At 43.2% G+C, this 27961-nt stretch overlaps 2 protein-coding genes across 4 annotated transcripts; one reads left to right on the forward strand and one right to left on the reverse strand.

Annotated features, from left to right (window-relative positions):
- Positions 1–872: 872 nt before the first annotated feature.
- CCDC40 (coiled-coil domain 40 molecular ruler complex subunit) lies at positions 873–26408 on the reverse strand. Of its 3 annotated transcripts, none has more exons than XM_083489908.1 (22): positions 25926–26408; positions 23712–23778; positions 23004–23060; positions 22146–22254; positions 21862–22037; positions 20175–20295; positions 19277–19455; positions 18415–18498; positions 18103–18322; positions 16558–16715; positions 16082–16204; positions 14454–14575; positions 13073–13316; positions 12773–12955; positions 10388–10633; positions 7369–7582; positions 5863–6032; positions 5472–5563; positions 4727–4847; positions 3762–3950; positions 1663–1821; positions 873–1195 (listed from the first exon to the last, which is right to left on the reverse strand). In XM_083489908.1, the coding sequence occupies exons 1-22, from the start codon at positions 25943–25945 to the stop codon at positions 950–952; spliced, it is 3300 nt and encodes a 1099-aa protein (XP_083346034.1). In that variant the 5' UTR covers positions 25946–26408; the 3' UTR covers positions 873–949. The 3 variants fall into 3 exon arrangements, with proteins under 3 accessions (XP_083346034.1, XP_083346033.1, XP_083346032.1); XM_083489907.1 differs by having other exon boundaries at positions 21862–22001; positions 22038–22254; positions 25926–26130; XM_083489906.1 differs by having other exon boundaries at positions 21862–22254; positions 25926–26134.
- Positions 26409–26504: 96 nt separating this feature from the next.
- On the forward strand, positions 26505–27724 carry RMI2 (RecQ mediated genome instability 2). Its single transcript, XM_083490599.1, has one exon. It carries the CDS (start codon positions 26517–26519, stop codon positions 26946–26948), a length of 432 nt encoding a protein of 143 aa, XP_083346725.1. The 5' UTR covers positions 26505–26516; the 3' UTR covers positions 26949–27724.
- Positions 27725–27961: the final 237 nt, after the last annotated feature.

Genomic DNA, 27961 nt, shown 5'->3' on the forward strand with positions numbered 1-27961 from the left:
CAGAGGAGGCTACCTCCTAATCTATCTGGTCTAGGGAACTACTGACTAACAGTGCCTCAGTCTCGTTTGGATTAAGCTTGTTTATTGGCCCTCTTGCTGAGGCAAGACATTGTTCTAGCACATTCCCTACCACACCTGCAATCAAATAAATTTTGGAAGTGGTTTTGGTTAGCCCTCTACAGTTGGGTGTAAGTGGGGAAATGCTTTCAGTTCTGGTGTTCTGTTTTAAGTTGGAACACTGGATAGCATGATCCGTTCCTTTACATTGTTTTTATAAAAGAAGCAGCACAGTCTGTTTAGTTTCTCCAAACCTAAATACCTTCTTAGGATACAACACAGGGAAAAATTAAACTCAACCAAGGGAAGCAAAACAAAAATAAATACCAGTGTATTAAAAATGAGGAAGAACACTTTTTATAGTGTGACTTGCTATCTTTGCAGCCTGATGGTAGTCAATTTTAAGTATCCTGATCAGCAGAAAAATTACGGGACCCAAATTCTGCAACTCTCCTTTAGTGTATTAAGGGTTTATAACATAGATCAGGAACCTGTGGGCCTTCAGCTGCTGCTGGATTCCAACTCACCTCATCCCTATTGCCCATGTTGGCTGTTGAAATCCATCAACACTAGGAGGGCACCACACTAGCTGCCTATGCCATAGATTAATGACAGATTTTCTGTCCTCAGTAACCTAAGTCTACGGACAGTAAACTGATCCTTAACAGCCTGCTGTTCCAGAACGGAAAGAAAAGTAAGAGCAAAAATTAAAGAATTCAAGACTGACATGCTTCTATTTATTTATTGCCACATTGACCATCTTTGCTCTTTCATGTTTAACTATCCACTAAATGATAAGCAACAATTGTTCCAAATCATTCTCAAAAACATTTTTATTTGTGAAATATCCAATATGTAAAAGTTTCAGTCTTTGTTTCCCTGCCCCCTGCTACTATACTGTTGGGGTACCCAGCCTATGGTTTAGGCTTTGGATGAGCAACTTCAATGCCGGCTTGTGCTGAGGATGCTCCTGCCCGATTTGCTGGAGGATGATGTGAACGCTGTGAAGTCGCTCCTCCAGCTTCTGCCTTTCAATGCGGACCATTAACTCAGCGCGGCAAACTGGGTGGTAGCGTCCTTCCTTCACTGACCGCAGGTGCTTCAGGCGCCCCTGGTTGGCCACAATATCTGCAAGGTTCTTAGAAAAGCAACATCAAATACATTATAAGAAACAAATGTCTACAGGCAAGGCAACAGTGAATGGGTGCTTGAGGTTGGGAAGAACTGCTTCCCAAAGATCTGTTCCTTCTTACAATCAGAGACCTAGTCTTTAATAGACAAGGTCCCCAAGTGCAGGGGACAGTGAAACAACATGGTGGGCACTGCAAGGGAGTTCCAAAAGTGAATGCTTGCATTATTATACCTGCACAGGGCTAATGTATTTTGGTGGACAGAATGTTGGGTTTAAATGCAATAAGCCCTGCTTCAAATCCCTGGCCAGTCATGTAGCTCAAAGATGGACTTGGAGTGTGTGTTAGCCTAAGCTAACCCATAGGTTGTTGTAAGAGTAAAGGAAAATGCACTTTGTACACTATAAGTCAGGGGTCAGCAAACTTTCCAGAAGAAGCTGGAAAATGTGCTACAGAGAAGCCCTGTTCTGCTCACCTGCCGTTTCTTCTCCTGCAGTTGATCCACCTCTGTCTCAAGCTTATTAAATTCCACGTTCAAGAGGGAGATGTTGTTCTGCTTCTCCTGAAGTGCAGTAGCGAGGCTCACCTGGGAATTCTCAAGTTCAAAGATGGTTTTGTTGCACTCCTCAGCATTCTAAAGGGAGAGAAGAAGAGGGGGAAACACTCTATGCCTTTTGGTGCCAACCCACATGCCAGATAGTCTTGTAAGAGACTATCTTGGGGTATCATCATGCATTACATTTTTATTAAATGGTGGCTATTCTAACGTAGGAAAATGCATGTACACTGTCACAAGAAGCTTTGATACATGGGTGCAGACAGGATAGCTGATGAGAATCCATACGTCTTGCAGCAGGGTAAAATCTCATGCCATGCTTAATAGGTAATGGCGCACATAAACATGGAATGGAGGAAATGTCTCATATTTCAAGCTCTTCCTTCCCTTAGCATACAAAAGCAATGAAGACGCAGGTGTTCCTAACTGCCATCTGGCCAGCAGGAATCTGGGGGACCTTCTATTGACAGTCTCCTGATGGGATCTGTCCAATTGTGTTGCTGTTCTAGTTCATTGCATTTTAAACCATATTTTGAAAAGGTTCTTTGAACTGCAGAATAAAAGGCTCTAATATTTTCTTTCTAGATAGGTCCTTTTTGGGCTTGGAGCTGGCAGCTTCAGGAAGGCATTTAGCAGTCTCTGGTGGCTTTCATACTAGTTGTTTTGCCATCCTCTGTTCACTCACTTTTTATTGAGAATAAAGATGATGCATCCTGGAACTGATTAAGAGCTGATTAAGGGTTTAGAAGCTACTCATCGGTAATGCTGCTGCCATACTGAACAGGAAGCAATCAGAAGGCAGAAGCACAAGGGGGAGTTTCTAATTAAAGCTGCAGGAGGGGTTGGTTTGTTTGTTTTTGCTGAACAGGACTTACATCTGAGTATACACTAAAGAAAGATATTTGTCATGGGCACTGGTGGATAATACAGTATTATACTGTGTGGTGTTTCAGTTCAACTTCCAGCTGATTACAGGAAAGCAACCCTTGCTATGAGATCCTAGTGTGGAATAAATGTATATTTCAAACTGCCTGCTGTGGACCAGGAAGGTTGTTAAATTAGATTTTGTTCTGAGATTCTGCACTTGTAGGGCAGGCAAACTTGAGGGCCTTGCTATTTTCTATTCTGCTCTCTTTATATCAACTTAGTAAGAATTGACGTTTCCTGTTCTGTCTAGCATTTCATTTCATAAGGTTAATTATTTATGAAAGGCAGGAACAAGGCAAAGTTTATACAACATTTGAAGTGCTGATATAAGACAGTATTTAGTTTGCTGCCAGGGCAACTAATAATACAGAATAACTTAGGGATTTGGTTGTTTCAATAAAGCAATCTGTGAGATTCAGTATATGTACAGTATATGTTAGAGTCTACAGCTGAGACTATTATTAAGCTATATAATACAATCTTCCTACTGTTTTTAATGAAGAGCTGCAGCTTTTAACGTGGGCAGAGATGGGAGAATGTGATCAGGTAAGACTAGCTAGTGCTGCTATCCTTTGCAAGTGGGCTGAAGATGCTACATCTCAAGTCTTTTGGATTTGGGAAGATCCTGGCTGCTTCTTTGTAGAGTTGCTGTTCCTACCTAAGCCTAATTCCTCACGAACAGGAGCCCAACATTATCTCATATTATGTTCAGGGGCCCACTAGAGCAATGGCAGGCCATGGTAGCAGTCATGCAGAGGGATGTTTTGAGATGTTTGTCTAATGTCCAAGGGACATTAGAAGGCTGGGACCTCTTTAATAAGACACTAACTTCTATGCTAGGAAGTCTGGAAGTAGAACACTAAATAACTAGGAAAAGGACCCAGGATAAGGTGGAAACTGCACCAGCTCTTTTTGCTATTTTGGAGACACACTGTACAAAAATGAGCTGGTCAGATAAGAGTCCGATTTATTAATATATTTTTGAGCAGTTTCCTAGTAACCTATAAGGCAATAATAATAATAAAAAGTGATTAGAATATCCCTTCTACATGGCCTTACTGAGCTATTGCCACCTGTCTTTATTTCCTGACCTTCTGGGTCTCTTTGATCTTTTTCTTTAGCTCCAGCTTCTTGTAATGGAAATCGCCCTTGGTGAACACTTTGCTACTCATTTTCTTCTGCGCCTCTCCACGAATCACAATGGACTCTCGGCGGGCAACCGCTGCCTCCATATCTCGCATGAGCTTCTCCTGTTGCTTCATCAGCTGCTGGTACCTTACCTACAATGCAGGAGAGAGAGAGGCAAACCTACTGGATACACCTCAAAGTCACACATGAGGCAGATGCCACTCTTCTATGCCTTGCATTTTAGCTATCAGACAGGGCACAGCGAACACATGTGTTGCATACACACCATACACTTAAAGCACAGAATTTCCCCCAAAGTCCGAGGAACTGGAGCACAGTGTTGATTTGTGCATTCGGCAAAAGGCTTTAGAATGGTTACAGTTTTCAAAGAATCTCAGCTATTGGCTGCAGAATGCCATGAGATAGGAGCTAGGGAACAACACTCCAATATGAAATGCAGTGGATCGCAGTGCCTCTGTTATCCAAGGGCTATCTGTTTCCTGCCACTCCTTAGAAGAAAGCAAGGTTGTCAGCTAGAATGAAATTCATTAAACACACCTGAAAGAAAACCCCATTGATCTGCTTATCAATTATCCCAACTGCAGGATCTGTGTTTCTCCTGCCAGAAACTGGTTATCCTCGTTACAAGTTTTGGATCTGTCTGGCACAAAAAGTCACCAGGCCCCCACATATATATTATATGTGCAACTTTCCTTCCTACATTGTCTTCCATCATAATAGATACATCAGCAGAACAGGAAAGGATCACCAGAAGTCTACTGTGTAGGCAGCAGGTAATGTTGTTTAGGCTGAAGTACTCTCTGCCTTAGTGCCTTAGACTAGGCTTCCACCAGTTTGCTGAGGTTTCTGATGCTTTTGCCAGGCTAGGTGATGAGCAGATTTGTCTACCCAACCCTTTCTATGTCACCTGCATCCTGTGGATCTCTGACTTCATGGCTTGGATCTCCCCCTGCCCGGTCTCTGAATCCACTGCTGCACGCATCTCTTTGGCCAGCTGTATTTTCTTCTCCCATTGCATCATCTGACATCTAAAAGGAGAAAAGGTGAGGGGGATGGAAAGGTTTTATACAGAGCACTAAAGCAGTTATTTTGGCTTTGATCTGTATCTGTTTCCAAGGTAATATATATTAGTTACAAAAAGGTCACAGAGTTATACTACTGATCTCACTAGCCAAGAGGAGCCTGGAGCCTCAAGCAAACTGCACACTGTACAAAACTCACTATCACAACAGGCATGCTTTTGGGGTAAGTTGGGTGCAGAGAGATGTTGGTAGGAGAGATTGCATTTTCCAGGCAACTAAATTACTATTGTCTGTGTAACGTGAACTCACAACATAAGTGCTACAGGTGGATATGTGGATCTCACAAAAATACTGAGAAGAGTAGAATTGTTGCTTTAAAAAAGAAATCATCTAGAAGACCCTGGACAGCACAGTAGCAATTGTGGTGAACAAACCAATTATTCCAGGCATGAAAGCTGCTGTCTGTTCAGCTCTGAGGCTGTGAGAAAAGGAAATCTGATGTACGGTACTTGTGGCTATTCTGTGACTGGTCCTTCCAAAAGAGAGGAAATGCAACCATAAGGAAGCATGTATATTTTACCAGCTGTACTGCATAAGCGTTCAAGTTCCATATTACACCACAGGACTCACTCTGCCTCGAGTAGGCTGTTGAGGAGCCTCTCTTTCTCTTCTTGAAGTCGGTCCAGCTTCTCTTGCATCTCAATTGATTCTCTCTCTGCTACCTAGAGCCAGAGAGACATTGTTTATGCCTTTTATCCACTCGGGAATAAACTGGGCCAATAAAAAGGATAGCTTTATTTTTTTGTGTGCCAGGCAAATAAGTCCCTGACTAAATGTGCATTTGAGACCCCTTCCCCCCAATTTAATACTTAGGTACACTGTACAATTTACCATACCACCACTCCCACAAAAGGCATTCAGGCTCCTTCTCCAGAGTTGCCCCTTTCTATAGGTTCAGCAAAACAGAGCAAGAGCATCTCAGACAATGTATGAGGAAACGCATCAAGAAGACAGGCAATACCTTGAGAGCGCGCACAAACTCATTCTCCATGATAGTATTGCCTTGTTGCAACCCTTCAGAATTCTCGCTGTTCTTATTGATCAATAGATGCAGTTTCACCAAGTCGTTAGTCATGTTCTTCATGTGACGCTCAGTGTCCTTCATCTCATTTTTCTCCTGCTGGATTTCATCTGCAGGGGAACAGTGGAGAGATAACAATGCTCTAAAATATGGGGTGTGTAATTATAGTCCACTGGTGAAAATGCCATGGAGAACATGTGTGTGCATAAACTTTATGAAATATACCATAAATATTGCTGCCCAAATATAGAAACCTGTTGATGTTGCTAAATCTGTGCTGCACTGTGATTTTATCGGCACCTTTATATCCCTTTATATTTATATGTCTTGTTCACTATGGCCAGTGAACTGCTTGTTTACTATGGCCAGCAGGAACATGAGAGTCTATAACTTTACAAGTCCCTTTCTTGGTAGCTGGAAGGTTGGTAATAGAGTTGTAAGGGCAAAATGTCCTTTAAGAAGTCCCCTGTGAATGTCTGCCATCTGAGAATCTTAAATTCTCTCAGAAAGGAAATTCAAACCTGATGGGCACAAACACACAATTCTGCATTCAGAAGAATCTTCTGATTTCATGGGATTGATTACAGATTGCTGTGAAGTACTTTTTTTTGAGAGAGAGATTTGGCAACAGCAGTTTTGTGAGAGCTTGACAACAAATCACTCAAGGCGATCTAAGTAAAAAATACTTACCGTATTTTTTGCACCATAACACTCACTTTTTTCCTCCTAAAAAGTAAGGGGAAATGTCTGTGCGTGTTATGGAGGGAATGCCTACGGGTGGCATGCCTACGGATTTTCCTCCTCTAAAAACTACGTGCGTGTTATGGTCGGGTGCGTGTTATAGAGCGAAAAATACGGTAGATAGCTCTATAAGACGCACCTAGTTTTAGAGGGGGAGAACAAGAAAAAAAATATTCTCTCCCTCTCTGCGCAGTGCCTCTCCAGCGAAGCGAAGTCAGAACAGCAAGAGGGATCGCTGTGCAGCGAAAGCAGCAATCCCTCTTGCTGTTCTGGCTTCTGGGATAGCTGCGCAGCTGGCATTCGCTCCATAAGACGCACACACATTTTCCCTTACTTTTTAGGAGGGAAAAAGTGTGTCTTATAGAGAGAAAAATACGGTAACTCAAGCAACACATGTGATCTTCCTGGAAAAGAATGCAATTACCAAATGCTATGAGACCCCAGCGTAGCTAGCCAGTCACCTAAATGACTATCTCACATTTGCAGGTGCTTGAAAAGGTCTTCACTGATGCCGCTGAAAGAGAGTGACGTGTCTCTCTACCTTTCCCCCCATTAGTTCTGCCTTTGGCAATCACTGACTAGCAATCACAAACAGAATTATCCCACTTTAAACAGACCATCTTTAAACAGACTTCAAAACCATCCAGTCAAAGCTGTGGGGAAAGATCTTATTAACAACTCCTTAAGAGGAGGACCTGCACTTACTCTCTATGCGAACTTTCTTTTGCTCCTTAATTGTGATTTCTTTCTTTAACATATCCAAGGATGCCAGCTGCTGTTCTCGCACCTCAGTAAGCTTCACTAATTCCCTCTGGCTGTTCAGCCAGTGCTTCTGTAGCTTCACCACCTCCATATCATTGTCCTCAATCTGTTTGGAGAGCTTCTTGATTTCAATTTCCAGCGGCCCCAACTCTTGTCCCTGGAATCAGGATCACATGAATGTTGGGGTGAGGGGTGTTGCGGCACGTTGCTTTCGCAGAGCTAACATGCCACTTCAGCTGTTTATACATATCACAGCAATGTTGGAAACATATGACTTGGCGGCTAATGCTTCTAAGTGCACAGAATCTTTTTCTGAGACTGTATCAGCTCAAATAATGAGTTGTGAACGGCATCTGGGAGTGCTGAATCTGTGCTGAAAATATCAAATTCTGGTAGCCGAATGAATTATTCTCATTAGCCCCAAGTCAAATTTATTTTATTTATTCCAGTTGCGACGTTCAATCATTTTAGCATGCCAAACATCAATTACTTGGGAGCAAAATAGATATGAGGAGCACAGTACTGAAATAAAAATAGGAATATAGGTAAGATAAAAAGTAAAGGGCCCCTGGACGGTTAAGTCCAGTCAAAGGCAAATATGGGGTGTGGTGCTCATCTCGCTTTTCAGGCCGAGCAAGCCGGCGTTTGTCTGCAGAAAGCTTTTTGGGTCCTGTGGCCAGCATGACTAAACCACTTCTGGAGCAACAGGACACAGTGATGGAAGCCAGAGCGCACGGAAACACCGTTTACCTTCCCTCCGCAGTGGTACCTATTTATCTACTTGCACTGGTATGCTTTTGAACTGCTAGGTTGGCTGAAGTTGGGACGGAGCAATGGGGAGCTCACCCCGTTGCGGGGATATGAACCGCCGACTTTCTGATCAGCAAGCCCAAGAGGCTCAGTGGTTTAGACCACAGTGCCACCCGTGTCCCTGGATACATACACTGTTTGATGCTGTCTCTGCTTTCAAACTTTTCAGCAGAGAGTGAGCAACATCCAGAGTCCCACATGTGCAGAGGTTTCTCATGTTTTACTCTGAACTGAAATGCTTAATGCAAACATAGGTGCTATAGGGGCACAAGGAACAGCAAAACAGAACAAACAAATACCAAGGAAGATCTTGGTTGGGGTAAGGGAGGAACTAAACTGAGGAGTGACCAGCAGGTGGGAGATAGATAACTGTAAGAGCTGGCTAAGAGGTTCCTTGCCTCTCTCAGGCGGACAGAGAGGTAGCTTCACACAACAATTGGTGGATGCCTCCTTCATCCCATCCAGAGGAATAAGTTAATGCTGTCTGATCAATGAAAACAAACATTCTCAGCAATCTGAGAAGAACTAGGAAAAACAGGGGGGAAAGGAAAACATTTTTATGCAGTGCTCCATAATTCCACTTACATAGTTTTCTGATCAGCCTGCTAAATATCTTATGGTTAATGTCACATGAAAAAGGGGCCTTAACAATGCAAGGGACTTGTGCAGGATTATCTACATGCCATCACTACCTCATTATTAATGTTGGTGTTTAATAGAGGGGCAATTCACTAACCCACATTGCTCAATTCTAGGCCATGAAAAATAACAAGACATGCATAGCAACAAGGATGGTGGGACCTTAGATGACCAGGTGGTTTACCCACTTAAGCAATTTCTCATTCTAAATTTTTCATTACCCACGTTCTGTGCCGAGACCCTATATACAAAACACAAAGTAATAGCACAATGGCACCTATGATTAAAGTGGTAGACTAGGACAGGAAAGACCTGGATTCAAATTCCCACTCAGCCACAAAACATGCTGGGTGACCATAGACCATTCATTACATCTCAGCCTAGCCTACTTCCCAGGGCTGTTGTGAGGATAAAATTATTGGGGTCGGGTCACACTCCATGTGCACTGTCTTGAGGTCCTTGGAAGAAAGTTTGGATATTATAAATTATTATTGTAATATTAATAATAACATTATGGGAGTATATTGTATTTAAAAATGGGGTATCAGAGTTTTTAGGGGGCTAACCAGGTTGGGGGCGCTGGGATAGCAGGCTTGTTGGGTTTTGAATGTTTTATGTAGATTTTTCAATTTCGTTGTTCTGTATGGGACAATGACAATAAAGATTATTGTATCGTATTTTGAAATGACAAAGATCAGAATCCAGAGATTTTGCATAACTAGCTCTGATCTTTGAGCAGACCTTTGGATTTGCATATCTAGAGCAGCAGTCCACCATGCCACAGATTGGGGAAAAGATTGTGAAATTTCTCAACTGCAGTCCATGTTGCAGTACAGAGACGTACAGAAAATACATAAAAGGCACAATATCCCCTCAAGCATCACAAGTCCTTGGGTGCTTATAAAGAGGCTCTTTGTACTGAGCTAAAGAATCCCATGGCACCTTGGAGAAAAACTGGTTTTCCTGTGGCATGAGTACAACAAGCTAGTTCACCAGCTGCATGCAGTCGATCTAGAATTACTGGATGTGCAGAGCTAATACCTTTCTCACTTCAGAGCAATGTATGGTTTAGATTCAGCCTCTCATTATCACTGTGAGAGGGGGCACTGGAAACTTTTGCACGTTCTGATCAGCAGACAAGACTGATAAAAGATCACATACCATATGTTTTATGCTATTACACTATTAACGATGAAGTAGCTCCTCTAGGTTTTTCTTATTAGAAATGTTGGCTTAGTTTAAGGATATAACAGGTCCCCTTATGCGCCGGAGTTTTATTCTCATACCATTTCCCCTTTGGAAGTCCTCACTAATCCCCAAACCGCTTTTACAATCCCTGCTACTTTAAAGAGTGGCCTGTGGTGCAGCACAAAGAGTGGCTGAAGACATAACAGCCTAATAAATCTTGGAGTGAATGGCAGCCAATATTTTTGAAACCTAATGCCAGAAATGAGATGTCATATTCCAGTGAGGAGGCTCAGATTTCAAACTGTGAAAGTCACAAGGCACATACCCCCAGCTGAGATAAGATCATTTCCAATTTCTTGTTGTAGAGGTTGATGAGCCCCTGTTTGCGCCCAATCAGGAGGATTCGCTTCGCAATTTCAATCTCACTATGGTTGATTTGTTCGTTCAAATAGTCCATTTCCTTGTCCACTTCAGAGAGTTTCTTTTCAAGCATATTCAGCTTGCATTGGGTGTTTGTTAGATCCAGTGCAGTTTGGGCCATGTCGTTTTCTGCATTAGCAATCACCATATCCTATAGGTAAGCAAGGGCAGAAAAGGAAGGGGAAATTGATTCAATATTATCAGCAAGCCTCTGATACTGACATAGAAAGTCTAGTTCTAGAGTAAGTTGGCTAAAGGATGATAGATTTCAGTGCTGGTCTGCTGCTTAGCATGAATCTGCCTGTGAGTCTCATTACCATCAGTTGTCAAACGAGCTCAGGTGCTTGCACAAACAGCACCCTTCACTGAGCAGACTCCCAACAGGGCACAGGTGGATTTCCACTAGCACAATGGGATTTTACCTTCCTCTCCTTCCTGCTGCAAATCTCCGCATCCCTCCAAAATCCATTCCAGAAGGTCCTCCAGTATTCTGGAGCAAATGTTGAGGATGCAAGGGACTTCAGCAGGGAGGAGAGGGAGATAAAGTCCCACTGTACAAGTAGGATCCCATTCTGCTCATGCATAGTGCTGGGTATAGCCCTGTCTACTACTCTCACTGATGTCTTCTCAATTGTTTGGGGAGTGTGTGCCAGACCTTTTTTCTTGATGCACTGCAATAGCCAATATTTTACTTCCTTATAAAACATACGCTGTTGTTTTTTTTCTACAGAAGCACACCAGTGACTTTCAAATATGAAGGAGGCTACACTAATAAAAAATCTCCAGCAACAGCTAACAAGCAAAATTATTAATCAAGTGTACATAAAATAGAAGGAAAGACAGTTGGCCAAAACATTTACAATTCCTAGCCATACCTAATCAGTATTAAAAGTTCAGGCAAATGTGAATTAAGTACAACTGAGATGCTTTGATGGTAGAAGTTAGAGGATAACATTTTATATCTTAGGAAAAGGCTTGAAGCTTCTATTGCCATTTAATAGAAACTCAAGGAAAGCTTGTGAATTTTCCAAAGCCTAATAAATTATTTCACAAATGAACCACTATTGCCAAGAGTAAATGACAAAAGATGGATCAATCCATGCAGGTATTTTTTCATTGAAATGTGTATTACTTACTACTATTTACTACTGCACCAGGTTTTCAGTATTCCACCAGGCCCTAACTGCAGCTGGACCCAACCTGTGGTCTTCTCTACCCAGGGCCGTCAAAGATGGACATTGTAGAGCTAGCAGCCACTAGCAGTTGGAAGGCAGGTTGTGGGAACTATGGACCAGCATCTCAAATGCTCTCCTCATAAACAACTCCAGCAACTAACATGCACACAGTTTCTTAAAGCTTCATCAGGTCCTAACAGAAACTGCAGCATTTGCAAAGTTTCTTTCATTGCATAGAAACTACAGAGGTGTGTATCTCTCTGACATGATCAGAATACTGGGTGTGGCTTTTTTAAAATGGAAGATTTAGCAATTAGCTTTAGTTAAAAATGCACAGATGGAATAAGCTAGAAAAGCAGGCTATGGCAACACAACTCATAATGCAAGAACCAAAAAGATTAGATTCAAACATCATGCCTTCTCCTCTCTCCACCACACACCCATTTACTTGTATTATAGCTTCTGGTGGGTTTTAACTGTAAGAAATGTGAGAGCTAAACTAGGGAATGTTTATGCTAAAGAAACAGTATCATACTGAGCTAAAGTTCCTGACGCATTCCCAATACAGGCTGTTCATGAATCTCCAAGTCCAGCTTTGCATCATTTGCCAATGATTCTTGGTTACTGGGCCCAGACCAGTTCTTAAGAGGAATAAATTATTACACAGTTTATATCTGCCTCCATAACTAGGTTGTGCAAGAACTGTCACACAAGAAGGAAGCAATGTTATTCCAGTTGTGTTTTCTTTGCATGAATCATCCTTTATCTACAGCCTCATTAGTTAGATTGCCTTGAACGTCAGATAAACGTGCCATCAGTTGGAGGTGAATTGCAGATGGGATAGTTTTCACTGCATAATAAACACTTATTACGCCTATAAGTGCGCTTTATGCGTAATATTTCAAAAAGCGTAATCACGGAAAATCTGCACATCTCCATCCTTCATTAAGAAAGGAAAGAGGTGTGCTTGAAGTTTGGCACCATTTCCTTGTAACGCTGGGTCCTTGTGGTCTGATGGTTCAAACGCACAGCAGGCATCGTTTGAAAACATTGCGAATATAAAAAAGGGGGAGGAAATCCTGTGCTCTCCATGCAACCTTCAGTGCTGTACATACCAAAGCCATCAATCTGTTCTGCAGCTTGATGCCCAGCTGCAAAAAGTATTTCGCTGCTTTGTTGGACATCAGCTGATCTTGCAGCTTGCCCACAATCTCGTTCTCCAGTTCTTGCTTGTTTTGTGAACCTTTCTCTAGCTCTCGGCGAATGAGAACCAATTCATTTGTGCGAGCAGCTCGATCCTGGAAAAGAAAGATATGGGAATGTTAAACACACACACACACAATTGTGAACAGAGCATAGGTTTCTGTGACTTACTAGAGTAAATCAGGTAGCAATGCCTGGCCCCATGATCTCACCACATTGGCCCGATTGAGGGCTTGCTCTGTTTCTTGAAGGGTACGGGTGTAGGTCCCAAATTCCACTTTCATGGCATCCTGTTTGGCCACGCTCTGGGCTATCAGCTTCCTGCTTGTGTTGGCATCGTTCTCTGACCGGTTCAAGATAGCAGCCAACAGCTCATTCCTTTCCTCCTCCTTGATGATGGACTTCTTGTAAACTTCAATCTCAATCTCTAGAGACTTCAGCTTGTGCCTGGAATCTCTGCAGGAGCAGAAAAAGAAATATCCAAGGGTAAATAGTGACACCAGTGCCTGCTGCCAAATGAACTGTGAGAGAAATAAGAGAGGATTGCAATGGCTCATTCAATCTCAGTGGTCACCTGTCTTCCTTACTTTCAAGGATGGACCTTTCCAGATGATTTCAAGATAAAAAAAGGCAGGTGTTACTTTCTTTGTTGTTGGAAATACAGACAAAAGTAATCCAACAAGAGCATGGTGGTGTGGGTTTGAGCCCTACGTTGGGCAAAAAGATTCCTCCAATGATCCTCCTGGTCCCTTCCAACCATCCTATGATTCTAACATCTGGAGGGTACCCTGTTGGCTGCCCCTCATTCAGATGGTTTTCCTAACCCATCAGTAGCAAACTGCAGTGCATTATTGCTAGGAAATGTGATTCCTCCTCCCGCCCACCCCAAAAAGTCAGTGCTATTATCACTAATAATAATCACCATGTGGAGATGCAAAAATGTCACAAATCCTCAAAAACTACAAACTCCGAAGCCATTTAGATACAAAAGTTGCAAATTGCAGTAAACGTATGAAGCATGCAATTGGCTCCCACTTAATGTATCTGTGAGAAACCAATGTCTCACACTGTGCTTCTCTTAGCATGTTAGAGAAGCTGGATAATTTTTCAGCTTTGGCAAGGTCCAGATCCTAGATAAAGAAAGGAACCAAGTAACTAACTGCCCAGCCTAGATGCATGAAGTGTCAAGATAGAGCTGGATCCAAACATAAAATGTTAAGGTAGGAACAGGAGGATAAACAAATTCTCTTTCCCCCCTTAGGCAAAGATTAAGAGGAAAGCAGACAGCTGCCAACAACTCTCTTGTCAGCAGATCTCCAAGAAGATCAGATGGAGAGGCAAAATGTGGGTATCTGTTTACAGACCAGGGAAATACGTTCACAGTTTTCAGTGACTGGCACACATTTGAGCAAAGAGATAAAGCAAGAATGAACATTTCCTTTTGGAATAGTTGCCATTCTAGGTAAGTTCTGAGTGCCATTGGGAATTATGGTGATCTCCATCTAACCCAAAGGCAACAATAGCCAAGTGTTGTTGTTGTTGTTTTAGAAATACTATCCACCCAAAGAATCTCTGCTTCTTCACTGCGGTTACCTTAGAGCTTCCTGCATGGCAGCGTAGGCCTCATCACGGCGCTTCATTGCAGTCAAACTGACAGTCCATTGATGCAGAAGTTGCTTTTTCTCCAGGTGAATAGCTTGTATTTCTATACTTGCCTGCAAAGACACTGTGGTGAAATACTACAACACTGTGCAGACAAATGGGAATCAAATCCTATTTCTGCTAATCACCTCCTCCTCCTTTTGTACACAGCCCAATACCAATGTTATAAATTCTATAAGAGCTGTTCGACAGTGGAATTTGCTGCCAAGGAGTGTGGTGGAGTCTCCTTCTTTGGAGGTCTTTAAGCAGAGGCTTGACAACCATATGTCAGGAGTGCTCTGATGGCGTTTCCTGCTTGGCAGGGGGTTGGACTCGATGGCCCTTGTGGTCTCTTCCAATTCTATGATTCTATGAATTCTGACCCTTAACTCTCATCTCCTTGGTTCTTTTTTTCTTCATGTCAGAAGTAGCTGAACTGAAAACTGAGCGTACAAAAAACGAGTTGGAAATTGGAAACTTGTATGAAAAGTTTGGAGGACTTAAAAAGGTCTATGGAACCCTAAATTGCAGTGCTGACTAGTGCTATCTGGAGGAGACTGAGAGGCAAATGACACATTACACACAACCTGTAGGGGAAAGGCTAAGTGCCTCCAATCTCCTGCCCTGTAATTCTTCCACTCAAAATGATATCCTCCCCAAACTGTTCTTTTAATCATGCATTTATATACCCTGAGTTATCTTAATAATATAGACAGAAGAAGATAATGCACACAATTTTAATAAGCCATAATAAAGTGGTCAATGCCATCTCAAAACACTAAACATAAAAGAGGTCCATTTTGTACAATAAAGAAAACCCACGGGGAACACCAAATGATTTATTCATAACTCAAGGAATTTGATCTTTCCTGAATGATTGTTGCTGAGGAAATGAGTTCTTAACTTGCCCAAAACTGTGGATCGATTCTTTTAAAAATGGCTAAAAGGGCTTCCTTTACATGGATTGTAATCTGTAGTTTGCTCCAGAGTATTATGAGTTAATGTATCTGTCTATGTATCAAATACTTCCACATAGATACATAAATGTTTAAACATGATAATGGAAAGGTAGGGTATAAATGCATTAAATCAGTCAAAATATTGGTATATAATTGGTATATAATTTACGTAATTTACATCAGGGTGTGTGAGGTGCTTCAGGTTGGTGGTGGCAATCCTGCAGGTGTGCATTTATCTGCAGGATGCCACTGCTGCCAACCTGAAGCTGCCTTGACGTTGCTGCTGCCTTGCCCCACTTCTGTCCCCGTCAGTCAGTAGCACTTGATCAATGTGGGAATCACTAGCTCTGCCTGAGGAGTTTAAACAGTGCAGTCCTATGTGTGTCTCCTCAAGAGTAATCTCCCGTGAGTTCAATGGGACTTGCAACAGGACTGTAGTCTTGAGCAAAGAGTTACATAAAACAAAAAAGGTAAATAAAACAATAGGTTTAATCTAATAAAACATTTTGTTTGAAAGGTGGGCTGGTTAAGTTCAGCAATGCAATGTGTGCATGTCCTTTTTGGAGACTGGCTGGAAACTTCCCCTTTCATGAAAATATCTTAGCCACAGAAAGACATTACCTCTCCCACTTCTTGTCGCGTGATTCTGGTGTCTTCAGCCTGAGCCATATGTTGGGCTTCATACAGAGCAATCTGCTCCTGCAGCTCATCGACCCTTGTCACGAGGCGGTCCACGTGAAGGTCCTGTGAAATCAGACAATTCCAGATTAGCGGCAGCAGCTTTGTCTCTGCTCTCTCTGTGCACTCTCGGAAAAAGAAATGGGCCCAATTTGCTAATTTCCTATTTGCTGGTAACCTTCTGGGAGCGTTCAAAAAGGATACCGCCCAGTTGGAGTCTGCAACCCACTCTACCACCCTAGGCTTCTTTATCACCCTGTTTATGTGGAGATGCAAGTGGAAGGAAAGCTCTTCCAGGAAAGGGGTCATTGTGGCAGATGGGAGGAGGCAAAGGGGCCAACAGGAGATCAGCTTTGGCAGGATACATAAAGCAAATTACATTCATGGATAGGAGTTAGAGAGGATCAACCGCTAGGTACCTGTTTTTTCTTTTCCACCTCTGCTCGCATCCTCTCCATTTCAGCCTTCTTCACTGTTCTCTTCATCACAGCAATATCATCGCGAACGTCTTGGTCCATGTTCTGCATGTAGAACAGGCGCAGGGAGAGACTTTCCATTTCTGTCTGCATGGCTGAAACTAAGAAAACCGGAAGGAATACACATATATATTTCCATAGCCTGTGCCAAAACTGTGGTTAAGAGTATAGTAAGGGGAAAGCAACAAACCATGCAAACTAGATGGCTTTCTCTAAAGTGAAAGGATGTCAGGCCTGCAATTCACAGGCTGCCCAACTGGGATCTACTTGATCATATCTCTAGAGCAGGAGTTGCCAATATAGCACCCATGGGGAAACCTTCTCTGACACCTACCGGGGTCCCTTTCACTTCTGAAATTAGGCCTGAAATAAGAACAGGTTGTAGTGTGTGTGGCTGGTTGCAGAGTGTGGGTGGATGCACATGACAGTTTCTCTGATTTCCAGATGTGCCTATGGCCCCCTGAAGGTTAGTGATTCCTGATCTAGAGGCATGTGTATATGATACTAAAAATATCCAGATTTCCTACCAAGGGAATGTTTTCTTCCACCCCAAAACTGGAATACTGTGGCCTCAGTAAATCATGCAAATTAATCACATGCATTAATCTTGTTTTGCATCTTTTAGTCTCCTTCTCTAGCCAGAAGAAAAGAACCAGGAGCATTACATAAAGCCAACCCTTAGCCCCAGCTTTGTATTCAGCAACTCATCTGATAGTTGTAGGTGACAGCAAATTCCACATAAGTCAGTGGAAGAAGAGGCAATCTGGAGCAATCCATTTCTCCTATTTAAAAAGGCCCATTTAAAAGGTTGCTTTGTCCACCAAAAGTGCTGCTTATCGCTCTTTGGCTTCTGTTGTACGTATGTGTTTTAAAAAAATAAATAATAGTCATAAAGTTAGAATGAAAACTGAAAATGGAAGTTGGGATTCTCAGAATGCTGAATTTTATGTCCAGAACAGTGGTACCTTGGGTTACAGACGCTTCAGGTTACAGACTCTGCTAACCCAGAAATAGTACCTCGGGTTAAGAACTTTGCTTCAGGAAAAGAACAGAAATTGTGCGGTGGCAGTGGGAGGCCTCATTAGCTAAAGTGGTACCTCGGGTTAAGAACAGTTTCAGGTTAAGAACGGACCTCCAGAACGAATTAAGTACATAACCCGAGGTACCACTGTATCAGCTTCTGACTTTGCAGTACAGAATACACATACCCTCCGTAATATCACTTTTTACATTGGCCTGATGAATAGAGCAACTATAAACACAATGGAAGAAAATTCACTGACCACCAACTATGTCTACATGCAGTTGATCCAACAGTCATACTATATATAATTCAGGAGTCTGATAGAAGGAGGCAAAACTAGTTAGGTTGTTGAAATATTTGTAGCCCCTGAATACTGGAGCTAAAGCTTACAAAGTAAGCATGTGATAGGTTTAATCTCACAATACGGAAAGGGTGAGGGACAACATAGCAGCAAAGAAGGTCACCTTTTTTACGTTCGCTCTCAGTGCCCTGGCATGTCTTCTTATACATGCCCCTGAGGTCTTGCAACTCTTCCTCTAACTGCCGGCGTGCCATGGCAATCTGGGAATGGTGATTGTGGTTCTTCTCCAGTACCATCTGCAGTTGGGCCAACTGCTGCTGGACCCCATACAAGATCACGCCGAGTTCTTCCCTCTCAGTCTTTGCAGTCTTTACGCCTGCTGTCTGCAATCAGGGGAGGGACAAAGTGACCATGCACACTCCAGTGTGAATGGACAAAAAAGAAGAGACAGAAATTCAAAGCAAAGATACTGTACCAATTCCCGAAACTCTTCAGTCAGCTTTCCTATCTGTTTATTCAGGTAGTTCTTGAGAGCAGTTTGGAATCTTTTCATCAAGGGCTATAGAAAGAAGCAAGAGCAAGTTAATATATCATCCAATGGGTCAACATTTGTCTTCTACGACTGCTACAATTTCTGCCCTGCCTATCTTGGGTAAATTTCAGTACAAAATATGGGGACAACCTGATTTCATGATAAAATTTTAAAGAGAAGAAGATCGCATATAGCTTTACCAAAGGTCCATGCTGGGCATCCACCCTCCTTTCCAACTTTCCACTTAGGACACACCTACAGACCGGCATTCAATAAATGCCCCAGGCATTTATCTCTTGTAAAACAATAGAATTAATGGAGGAGAATCATGCCGAAACAAAAAGCTTTACGGTAATTTTGTTTGCTGACTGAATGGTTCGGTGACCAAGGAAGGCGAGGGGGAAATGGAAGGCAAAAGGGGAGGAAGCAGAGGCACAGCTGGGGAAACTGGGGTCAAGGTGGGGATTTGTAATTATAGAACGCAAATGAGAAAGGAAGTCATTGAGAGTAAGGGATCTTGTGTGAAAATTGGGAGGCTGGTGGATTGAATATATTCATGAAAAAACTCGGAGCAACAAGGGTGAGAGAGCAAGTGTGGGGAATCTTAGAACTGGGGGGGGGGGGGAGACGGACATTGTTGTAACTTGCAACCCTGATTTATCTTTGTGTGAGAAGATCTGCTCAAAAGAGTCAGCCGCTTTGTATTTAAATATCACAAATTTCATCAATATCTTTTACTATCTGACTTTCTGTTTTCATCCACCTGCCGACATGACAGCTCTCTTAAGCTTTGGTCTTTTCTTACATGCTCTGGGTCCAACACAACAAGCTCAGCTTCTTCCTCTGCCTCTTCGCTACCGAGATCACCCTCAGCAAAATGCAACGCTTCCTCCTCTTCCATGGGCCCAAGCATACTGGGTTGCAGAGACAAAGGCTGAAAAACAGCCTCAGTAGACTCAGGGAAGATGACTGTCTTAGAGGCACCTATATGTGGAGAAGAGATGAGTAGCATTAGCAACAGAAAATGCAAGGTAGCAAAGACTTCTTTATCACATGGAAGGTTTACTGTGACCTTCTTGGGGCACAGTGCTTCACAGAAAAGCAGGGTATAAACTGAACTGAACTGCAACAAAAAGCCACTAAACTAAACCAACACCTTTCACCTAATACTACTGGGCAGCACATTATTAAGGATATTCCCCCAGTTCCATCCATTTACTGCCATTTTTGTGCTCTTTTATCTATTTTATAGTTCTCTTTCTCTTCTGCTAACCTATTTTGATTCTATTTAACTTCCTATAAATTGATTGTTGTTTCTATAACTTTATGTAAGTTGTTTAGAGTGGTGTGGCCTGAGAAGTGGTATACAAGTACTACAAATAAACAGTGTTGTTATTGCCATCATCCAATCTTGGTTCTACAAAAATCTCTTCCATCCAATCTATTTAATGTCATCTCCATTAATCACTGTTTAAAATCCTTGTTTCTATTATCCAGATCCTTTGGATATCCACAGCATGTTCAAATGACTGTGGCAGTGCTATAATGATAACAATCAGGCAGAAAACCACAGTGGAAAATACAGAAGTTGACTTAGTATTGGCACCAAACATTTCAAATGCAAGGTTTCTCCATCACCAATTGGATTCAAAACATGCTTCAGTGGCAAGCAAAGTCCTCATCAATAGGATGGCGACCGATACCTGAAAACACACGGCGTCCCAATGGCGTATCCAATCTCAGGCTGCTGGTCCCTGAAGATACAGGAGACAGCACTTGCCCACTGGGCAATCTGGAAGGCAGGCTGAATGTGTCAAACCCTTCCTGAAATAAAGGCTACTGTTAGAAGGGAGCTGCCGAAAAGGGTGTTGATGCTTAGAAAGACTTGAATTGGTAATACAGTCATACCTCGGGTTACAGACACTTTAGGTTGTGTGATTTCGGGTTGCGCACTGCACTGAACCCAGAAGTGCCGGAACGGGTTACTTCCGGGTTTCAGCGCTTGTGTATGCGCAGAAGCACTAAATCACACTTTGCGCATACGCAGAAGTGCCAGATTGTGACCCACGCGTGGGTCCCGGGTTGCGAACGTGCCCCCCGCATGGATCACGTTCGCAACTCAAGCGTCCACTGTAGCAAAATACGAATGAAGCTACCTCACAACGACCCTAGGAAGCAGTTTAAAGACTATAACTGGGGTGGATAGCAGATAGACACAGATGCTTGTTGGCATCCTATGAGAGTCTGCATTAATTTTTTAAAAAAAAAGCTACAGTGGTGCCTCGCAAGACGAAAAGAATCCGTTCTGTGATTCTCTTCGTCTAGCGGTTTTTTCCGTCTTGCGAAGCAAGCCCATTGAAGGATTAGTGGATTAGCGCTATTAGCGGCTTTTAGAAGCTTTTAGCAGCTTATCTGCTGATCGGATCAGCTGATAAGCGGCTTAGCGCTATTAGCGGCTTTTAGCTGCTTTTAGCGGCTTATCTGCTGATCGGATCAGCTGATAAGCGGCTTAGCGGCTTAGAAAAATGGGGGGGGGAAGGAAAAAAAAACAGCAGGAACTTGCAAGACATTGTCGTCTTGCGAAGCAAGCCCATAGGAGATTCGTTTTGCGAAACACCTCCAAAACGGAAAACTCTTTCGTCTAGCGAGTTTTCCGTCTTGCGAGGCATTCGTCTTGTGGGGCACCACTGTACCTCGTGTGATTGCAAAGTAAAGACTGGAAACATCTTGCTAGTGCAACCTTGGGAGAGTACAGCTCATATTCCTTCCATCTCTCCCCGCCCCCCCATCACACACAGACCCACATAGAGCACTCAGCCTTTCTTCCCTAAGTCAGGATGAGGGGCTCTAAAAACCCATCTCCCCCTAGTGTTGAGATGGATAGTGAGGAAACACATCTTCTTCTCTAAGCAGTAGGCAGAGGGCTTTATTTCCCCACCTCAGTGCTGAGTGCTACAGCACTCAGATTGTAAGATAAAGCTGGAGGGGGCTGACAGGTCACTTCCTGTGAAATGCTGAGTTGGATTTGGCTGTGGTAAATCAACCCTGCCTTGGACAAAAGAATAGAAAAATTGACTCATGGATTTAATCAGTCCCTTCCCCCCCAAAATTATCCACTTCCACCTGTTCCTCCTCCTCACATTTTATTCATTTAGACTCAACCACATTTTCAACAGGACTGCTTCTTGATAGAGACCTGACATTGTATATACAACACAATGGCCTAAATCAGATATAACACAAGACTATGGGAATAAGCCTGCTTGAGCCTAGGGCTTTAGAACTCTCCTGTCTTCCTCTGGTGTGGTTTAGCAGCATTATATCCAAATGAGGCCAACATGACCTAGGGAATAAAAAGCTCCTTTGTGCCACATTCAGTGTCACACTCACCTGCAAAAAGGAGGGGGTGCCACTCTCAGGAAGACCTGGCATTGGTGTGCCGGGCTCACTCATCACTCTTGAGAGTATCTCTTCCAAGATTTCCATAGGAGCACCTTTTGCCCCTTCCTCTGTAGCAGCTGCAGGACCACCTTCTGCCCTTTCCTCTGTAGCCACTGCAGGACCACCTTCTGCCCCTTCCTCTGTAGCCACTGCAGGAGCACCTTCTGCCCCTTCTTCTGTGATCACCGCAAGAACAACTCCTATCCCTTCCTCTGTGGCTGCTGCAGGAGCACCTTCTGCCCCTTCCTCTGTAGCCACTGCAGGAGCACCTTCTGCCCCTTCCTCCATGACTGCTCCAGAAGCACCTTCTGCCCCTTCCTCCATGGGATTATTTTCTCCTGGCTGCAAAAATTAGAATGAATCAACACTACCTGAACACTGGAAAATAATATGAAGATATTTCACGTCTCATCCTCTAGAAAGCACAGAAACTTGTCTTGATTCAGCCAAATGTTAAAGGACATGCTTAACCATCCTTTAGATTTGAGTGTGATAATTTGAGAATCCAAAGTCTAAAGACAGTTAGAAAACAAGTTAGATCTGTATTTTTCTTCACTGATTTGTAGCATGGTCTTTGGCAATGACTGTGTAATGTTTATTTTCAGCAAAGGTTTAGATTTAGATTCTTTTTTAAAAAGTGAAAACTGGAACTATGTTATAATATCTGCTGGACTGGAGACAAGAGTGCAGTAGCCACCTGTGGGGGGAGGTGGAGCAGCCCTCCAAACACTGATGCTACCTACCTGGATGGGGCTGGGGTAGGTTAGGGTGGTAGCAAAGTCAAGGCTGCATGGGGATGTCAGCAGGGCCAACCCAGTGCTCCCACCATTGTACCTGTGCAGCCCCAAATTCACAGCCACCCTGCCCCATCCAGGTAAGCTGCAAGGATGCTGCTGGCAGTGGGCGAGCTCTGCTGCTCAACCTCATCATGTAAGCTGCTACTGTAAGAGCAACAGCAAAGCACTGATAGTGCTAGAAAAGAATCAAAATAATTTGACTACTGAATACCAGAAAAAGGAAGCAGCTTTGCTCTTCTCAAACCATTTAAATTAACTGGATTGTTTTCCTACTGAAGAATCACGAATACCTACCTCTGTGGTCACCCCATCATCTTGATTTTGGCCACTTGTATCTTGCAGCTGCTCAGTCTATTCAATACAAAGAAAAGGGTAAGTGTGTGAAACATAGACATAGAGGAAAATAGCATTCTATTTATTTATTTTTATTTCCAATATTTATAGACCACTTTTCATCATTGATGGTCACAAAGCAATTTACAGAACAATCAATGAAACAACTCTTCAGTCACTTAATATGGTGTTTAAAACAAACAAAAACCACAGGTAAAAAAACATAAATTCACAAATAAGCATAAAATGACATACTTAAAATGCCTGCTGGAATAGAAAGGTCTATGACAAGCATCCAAAGTTCAACAGGGAGGGTACCTGTTGCTCTCAGCTGGGAAACATTTCCACAGAGTCTGACACATAATACTGAATGCATGGCTCCTGGTGGACATGAGCCGTGGATCTGAGTCATGGGGCACTACAAACAGGGAATCCACCCTCAGTTAATGGGTTGGGATATAATGATCCTTAAGGCACCCTGTACTCAAGTTCTTAAGGGCCTTGTAAATTATTACAAATATACATATTGCAATAATTCAAACCAGTGCTAGTGAGTTCCTCAGTTCAAACCTATGCAGTTCAAGTGAAACTGTGTCTTTAAAGCTGTGGTTCACTTTCTATATATAACTTTAATTCTCCAGCACATCAAAATCCTTGCATTTATATTACCTCTTCATCTTTTGCAAGCAGCTCTTTTTTCTCATCTTCTGCAATTTCTCCATGCTGCGATTCAGCACTTTATTTTAAATTTAGAGAAAATAAATTATTTTAATAACATTACAATCATATGTTGAAAAAGCAGTTTAGATTTTGGTGAATTTTATATTCAGGCCAGTTTGCAAGGCAGGGCACCAATACAGAATGATAACAGTAGTAATTTGCCTTTGTTTCATTTTGGCAAACCCAATTTGATATCTTAGTGCTACAGATTTATACTGTACTAGGTCTAACTGTGCAATCCTATGCATGCCTACTCAGAAGTTGAGTTCAGTGGGACTTCAGTCCAAACAAGTTTATATAGGGTTGTTGTTGTTGTTTGTTTGTTGTTTATACTCTACCTTTTTTACTGACAAGACTCAAAGCAGCTTACAGATAAAAATAAGAAAAGAGGCGGGCATTAAAAAACAATTAAACACACACACACACACACACACACACACACACACACTCACTCACTATTACAGCCATAGCAATGGTTGCAGTCCAAAAGTCCTGAAGAGTCAAGAGGTAAATGAATAATATCATCAATGTGAATGACAATCTAAAGAGGAGAAAGAGTTCTGTGTGGAAGGTGATACAGCTTCCACAATATTCTTTGCTTCTTATTACTGCAAGTTCTAATGATGACTTTAGCAGTAGGTTTCAGATGCAAATGTGCAGCTTGGTTGACTAGAACAGACAACAAGATGAAAGGTGAGAGCTATGTTTCTTTTAATAATGCATGTGTGCTGAATCAGTCTAAATAGGAAGTGGATGAATGGAGATTCTGGGTTCACAGGAGCAGGTGATGCTAAAATAGGGAAGGGAAACTGGGAGCTCTGGATTACAATAAATTGATGGAAATAAATAAGGATAACAATAGCCCAACATTTGAGAAGAGAAAGATACAAAATGCAGTTGTTTGAGAGGCTGGAAGTTGTGAGGAACTGAGCTTTTAGTGATTACATAAACAGTGGTGAAAATGGTCTTGAAACCCTAGGAAGAGAGCTGAGATGCAAAGTGTGAGGAAATATGAAGTAAGGGGACTACAAAGCTGATGACAACAACTAGAAAGTATCTGGGCTTGTGCATAGGGAGAGGCTCTTGGTCTTCCTTGAGCAAAGACAGATGGGAGGACGAGTTACACAAAGTAATGTTTGAAATGGATATCAGGCATGGGGAAATGAGGGCCATGCAGTTCACCCCAATGCATGTCAACTCAGAAATAAATTCACTGGGACTAAGTAAGCACACATAGGATTGCAGCTGGCGGGAGGGGAGGCAGAGTAGAGGTTTGGGAGATCCTTGTTGTTGTTTAGTCGTTTAGTCATGTCTGACTCTTTGTGACCCCATGGACCAGGCACTCTTGTCTTCCACTGGGAGATCCTAGAAGCTGGTAATATGGGGGGACTGAGGAGAAAAGTAAAGGGCATCAGCGTCAGGGGTGTCCCAACAAAGCGCCTTTTGGTCAATTGAGTGGAATGGGGTATTTGTTGACTGTTTGCGATGGGGAGGTGGAATATTGAGAAATGGAGGGTGGAGCCTGGTGGGTAGGGCAAACAAGGAGTGAAGCGGCAGGGGGCGGGGAAGCAATGGTCTGTCTTATGGGGCTCCTTTTCTTCACCAACTAAGAACAGAAATTCCCATTCACATATCGTATTTTTCGCTCTATAACACGCACCCGACCATAACACGCACGTAGTTTTTAGAGGAGGAAAATCCGTAGGCATGCCACCCGTAGGCATTCCCTCCATAACACGCACAGACATTTCCCCTTACTTTCTAGGAGGAAAAAAGTGAGTGTTATGGTGCAAAAAATACGGTATATGCCCATTCTCCCTTGAATTCAAGCTTTCTTGATATACGATCACAGCCCTAGATTTTAGTAGCTGAGTGGGGGCGGGTTGGGGGGTGCTGTTAATGAGGCACAGCAATGTAGATCTACAACAAGAAACTCATTTATTTTATTTTATTTTATTTTATTTTATTTTATTTTATTTAAAAGGAAAACTGGGGGGGGGCTGCCCCCCCCCAAGAAGAGAGATACTAAAAGGGCTTAACTAATGCAATACACTGAAGGGCAGCAGCCTTTTCTGGGGCACCCTTTCCCCTCATCACAATGCACCCCTGTGCCTGCCCCCTCTCTAACCCAAGTGCCTTGAACCCGCTCCCTTAAGCGCTCACCGGCTGCCGCTCGGCTCCATCCTCCTCCGTTGCTAGGCGACGCTAAACACATCCAGCGCTCTCTCTTCCTTTCCTTTTCTCTCTCTCTCTCGTGCCCCGCCCCGCCTTCTTCTTGGATGATACCACTTGCGGGGAGCGGGAGGGGAAAATGGAAATATGGTCCGAACCATTTCTGTGCTTCAGGCCGTCGCGCTCGGACTAGGCTTTAAGAGACATGCATATCGAGCGACGGGAGACAAAGACAAACGAAAAAGTGTAGAGTGACACGTTGCATGAACTGAAGATAATTTATCTCTTGAAATAGCTGATTGGCTGAGCTTCTCTATGGTCGCAGAAACTGTGTCAATTAGGTGTAATCTAGCTTTTTTTGCAGTAAACGTTAGCGGGGGAGGAATACCAGCTCAGTTTAATTTTAATCTATGGAGAACTTTGTGAGTCCACTCTTCTTTTTCCTCTCTCTATGGGCAACGAACCTGTGCGTCTGTTGCTTTTTTAAAAAAACTCCTTCAACTCTCGCGATAATACTGGAAGGCTCCGCCGGCCCGTCATCCTTTTCGCGGCGTGAAAATTGGCGGGAAAGAAAGCAGGGCCATGTCGGAAGACTCTCGCCTCGCGCAGTCGCCGCCGCCGCTGCCGCCTGTGAAGGTCCTGGCCGCGCACCTGAGGCGGTGCCGCCGGGTCCCTGGCGGGCCGTGGCTGCTGGACCGGGAGGAGTACCGGCGCCCCGCTCTCGCCGTGTCGCTGGTGTGGCTTCAGGGCACGGTGCTGGCCGTGGAGGAAGGTGGCTCGACGGTGCGGCTGCGGGACGACAGCGGCCCTTTCGTGGCTCAGGGCGTGGAGAAGATCCCCAAGGGGCGGCCTTGCCTCAGCGCTGGAAAGTACGTGATGGTGATGGGCCTGGTGGTGTCTTGCAGCCCAGAGCCCACCATCCGAGCTGTGAAGATGACGGACCTTTCAGGCAACCCCCTGCACAGGGACATGTGGCAGCTGGAAGTGGAGGATTTGCATAGGCACGTTTTGTGATGGGAACAGTTTGTCAAAACAGCTTCTCAAAAGAACCTAGGAGGCTGAAGAAGCACCTTTGGATTTTTTTATTTTTCCAAATAAGGTTCCTCCTTTGGGAGAACTTGGATTAACCAGCGGAATTTGACCTTGGTTCCTTTGTTGCAGATATGACAGAGCAATGGAGATGGAAATGCTTGCATCCCAAACCCCTTTTTTGGAGGAGGGCTGTCGCTGATTTCCAATTAGTCAACTTGGGTCAAGTAATGTTAGCTTATCCAGTGGAGAATGCAGTTGTCACTGCTACGATAAAACATCCGCAGTCAAGAATCTGGTTGCAAAACTTTGGGCTCTTCTTTTGGCCTCCACTTTCTCTGTATTACAATGCATCTAATGTTGAGTTGCGATTTCACTACCAGTTGCAGTCCAGACATCTGACTTCAACTGTAATTCCTTGAACTGCTACATGAAGTCCATGCTGCTTTGAAATACTGTTTCCTCTGCCCCAGGATATATTTGGACTAATAGATTTTCTGGACAGCTATACACATGTGGCTTCAGGGAGACACTTGCAAGATGGACAAAAGTTACAATAAAAACCTGAGCCTATTATCAGCTTGAGCATCTATGCTGACCATTTTCTGACGGGTCAGTGGGGTTCTTAATGGCTCGTGTTTCATGGAATTCAACATCACAGCTTATGCATAATTGATGTGCCTTGTTTTGGAACTTGCCTTGCTTACTAATGTGTGACTATTGTGAGGTATGGAGGTAGCTATTAAATAATCCACAATCTACTCCTGATTTTGAGGTAGTACTTTTCCCAAATAAAAAGAATGCAGGGTAGTTGCTGATGCATGCTGCTCTGGGGCATATTGCGTTTCAGCATAGAAGCGCATACTAAGCTCACATAGTATTTCTACATTGTCCAAATATTAAAGAATCATCTCTTGCTAGCTACTGGATTTAGTTATGCATAGTCCCTCTGGTTTGCTGCAACACAACAGCATATTATGAAATCAAGTTTCCTTTCA

Source organism: Podarcis liolepis (genome assembly GCF_965112155.1).
Source record: "Podarcis liolepis genome assembly, chromosome: 2".
Lineage (NCBI taxonomy): Eukaryota > Metazoa > Chordata > Lepidosauria > Squamata > Lacertidae > Podarcis > Podarcis liolepis.

Excerpts from the sequence above, each read along its gene's own strand:
- CCDC40 (XM_083489906.1), bottom strand. The coding sequence starts at position 25,945 with ATGGAGCCGAGCGGCAGCCG. Across the intron at positions 14,576-16,081 it reads CGCGACAAGAAGTGGGAGAG|GCAAGTATAGAAATACAAGC; the intron begins GTAATGTCTTTC and ends GTGTCTTTGCAG. Across the intron at positions 7,583-10,387 it reads TGATCTTATCTCAGCTGGGG|GGACAAGAGTTGGGGCCGCT; the intron begins GTATGTGCCTTG and ends TCCTGATTCCAG.
- RMI2 (XM_083490599.1), top strand. The coding sequence starts at position 26,517 with ATGTCGGAAGACTCTCGCCTCGCGCAGTCGCCGCCGCCGCTGCCGCCT.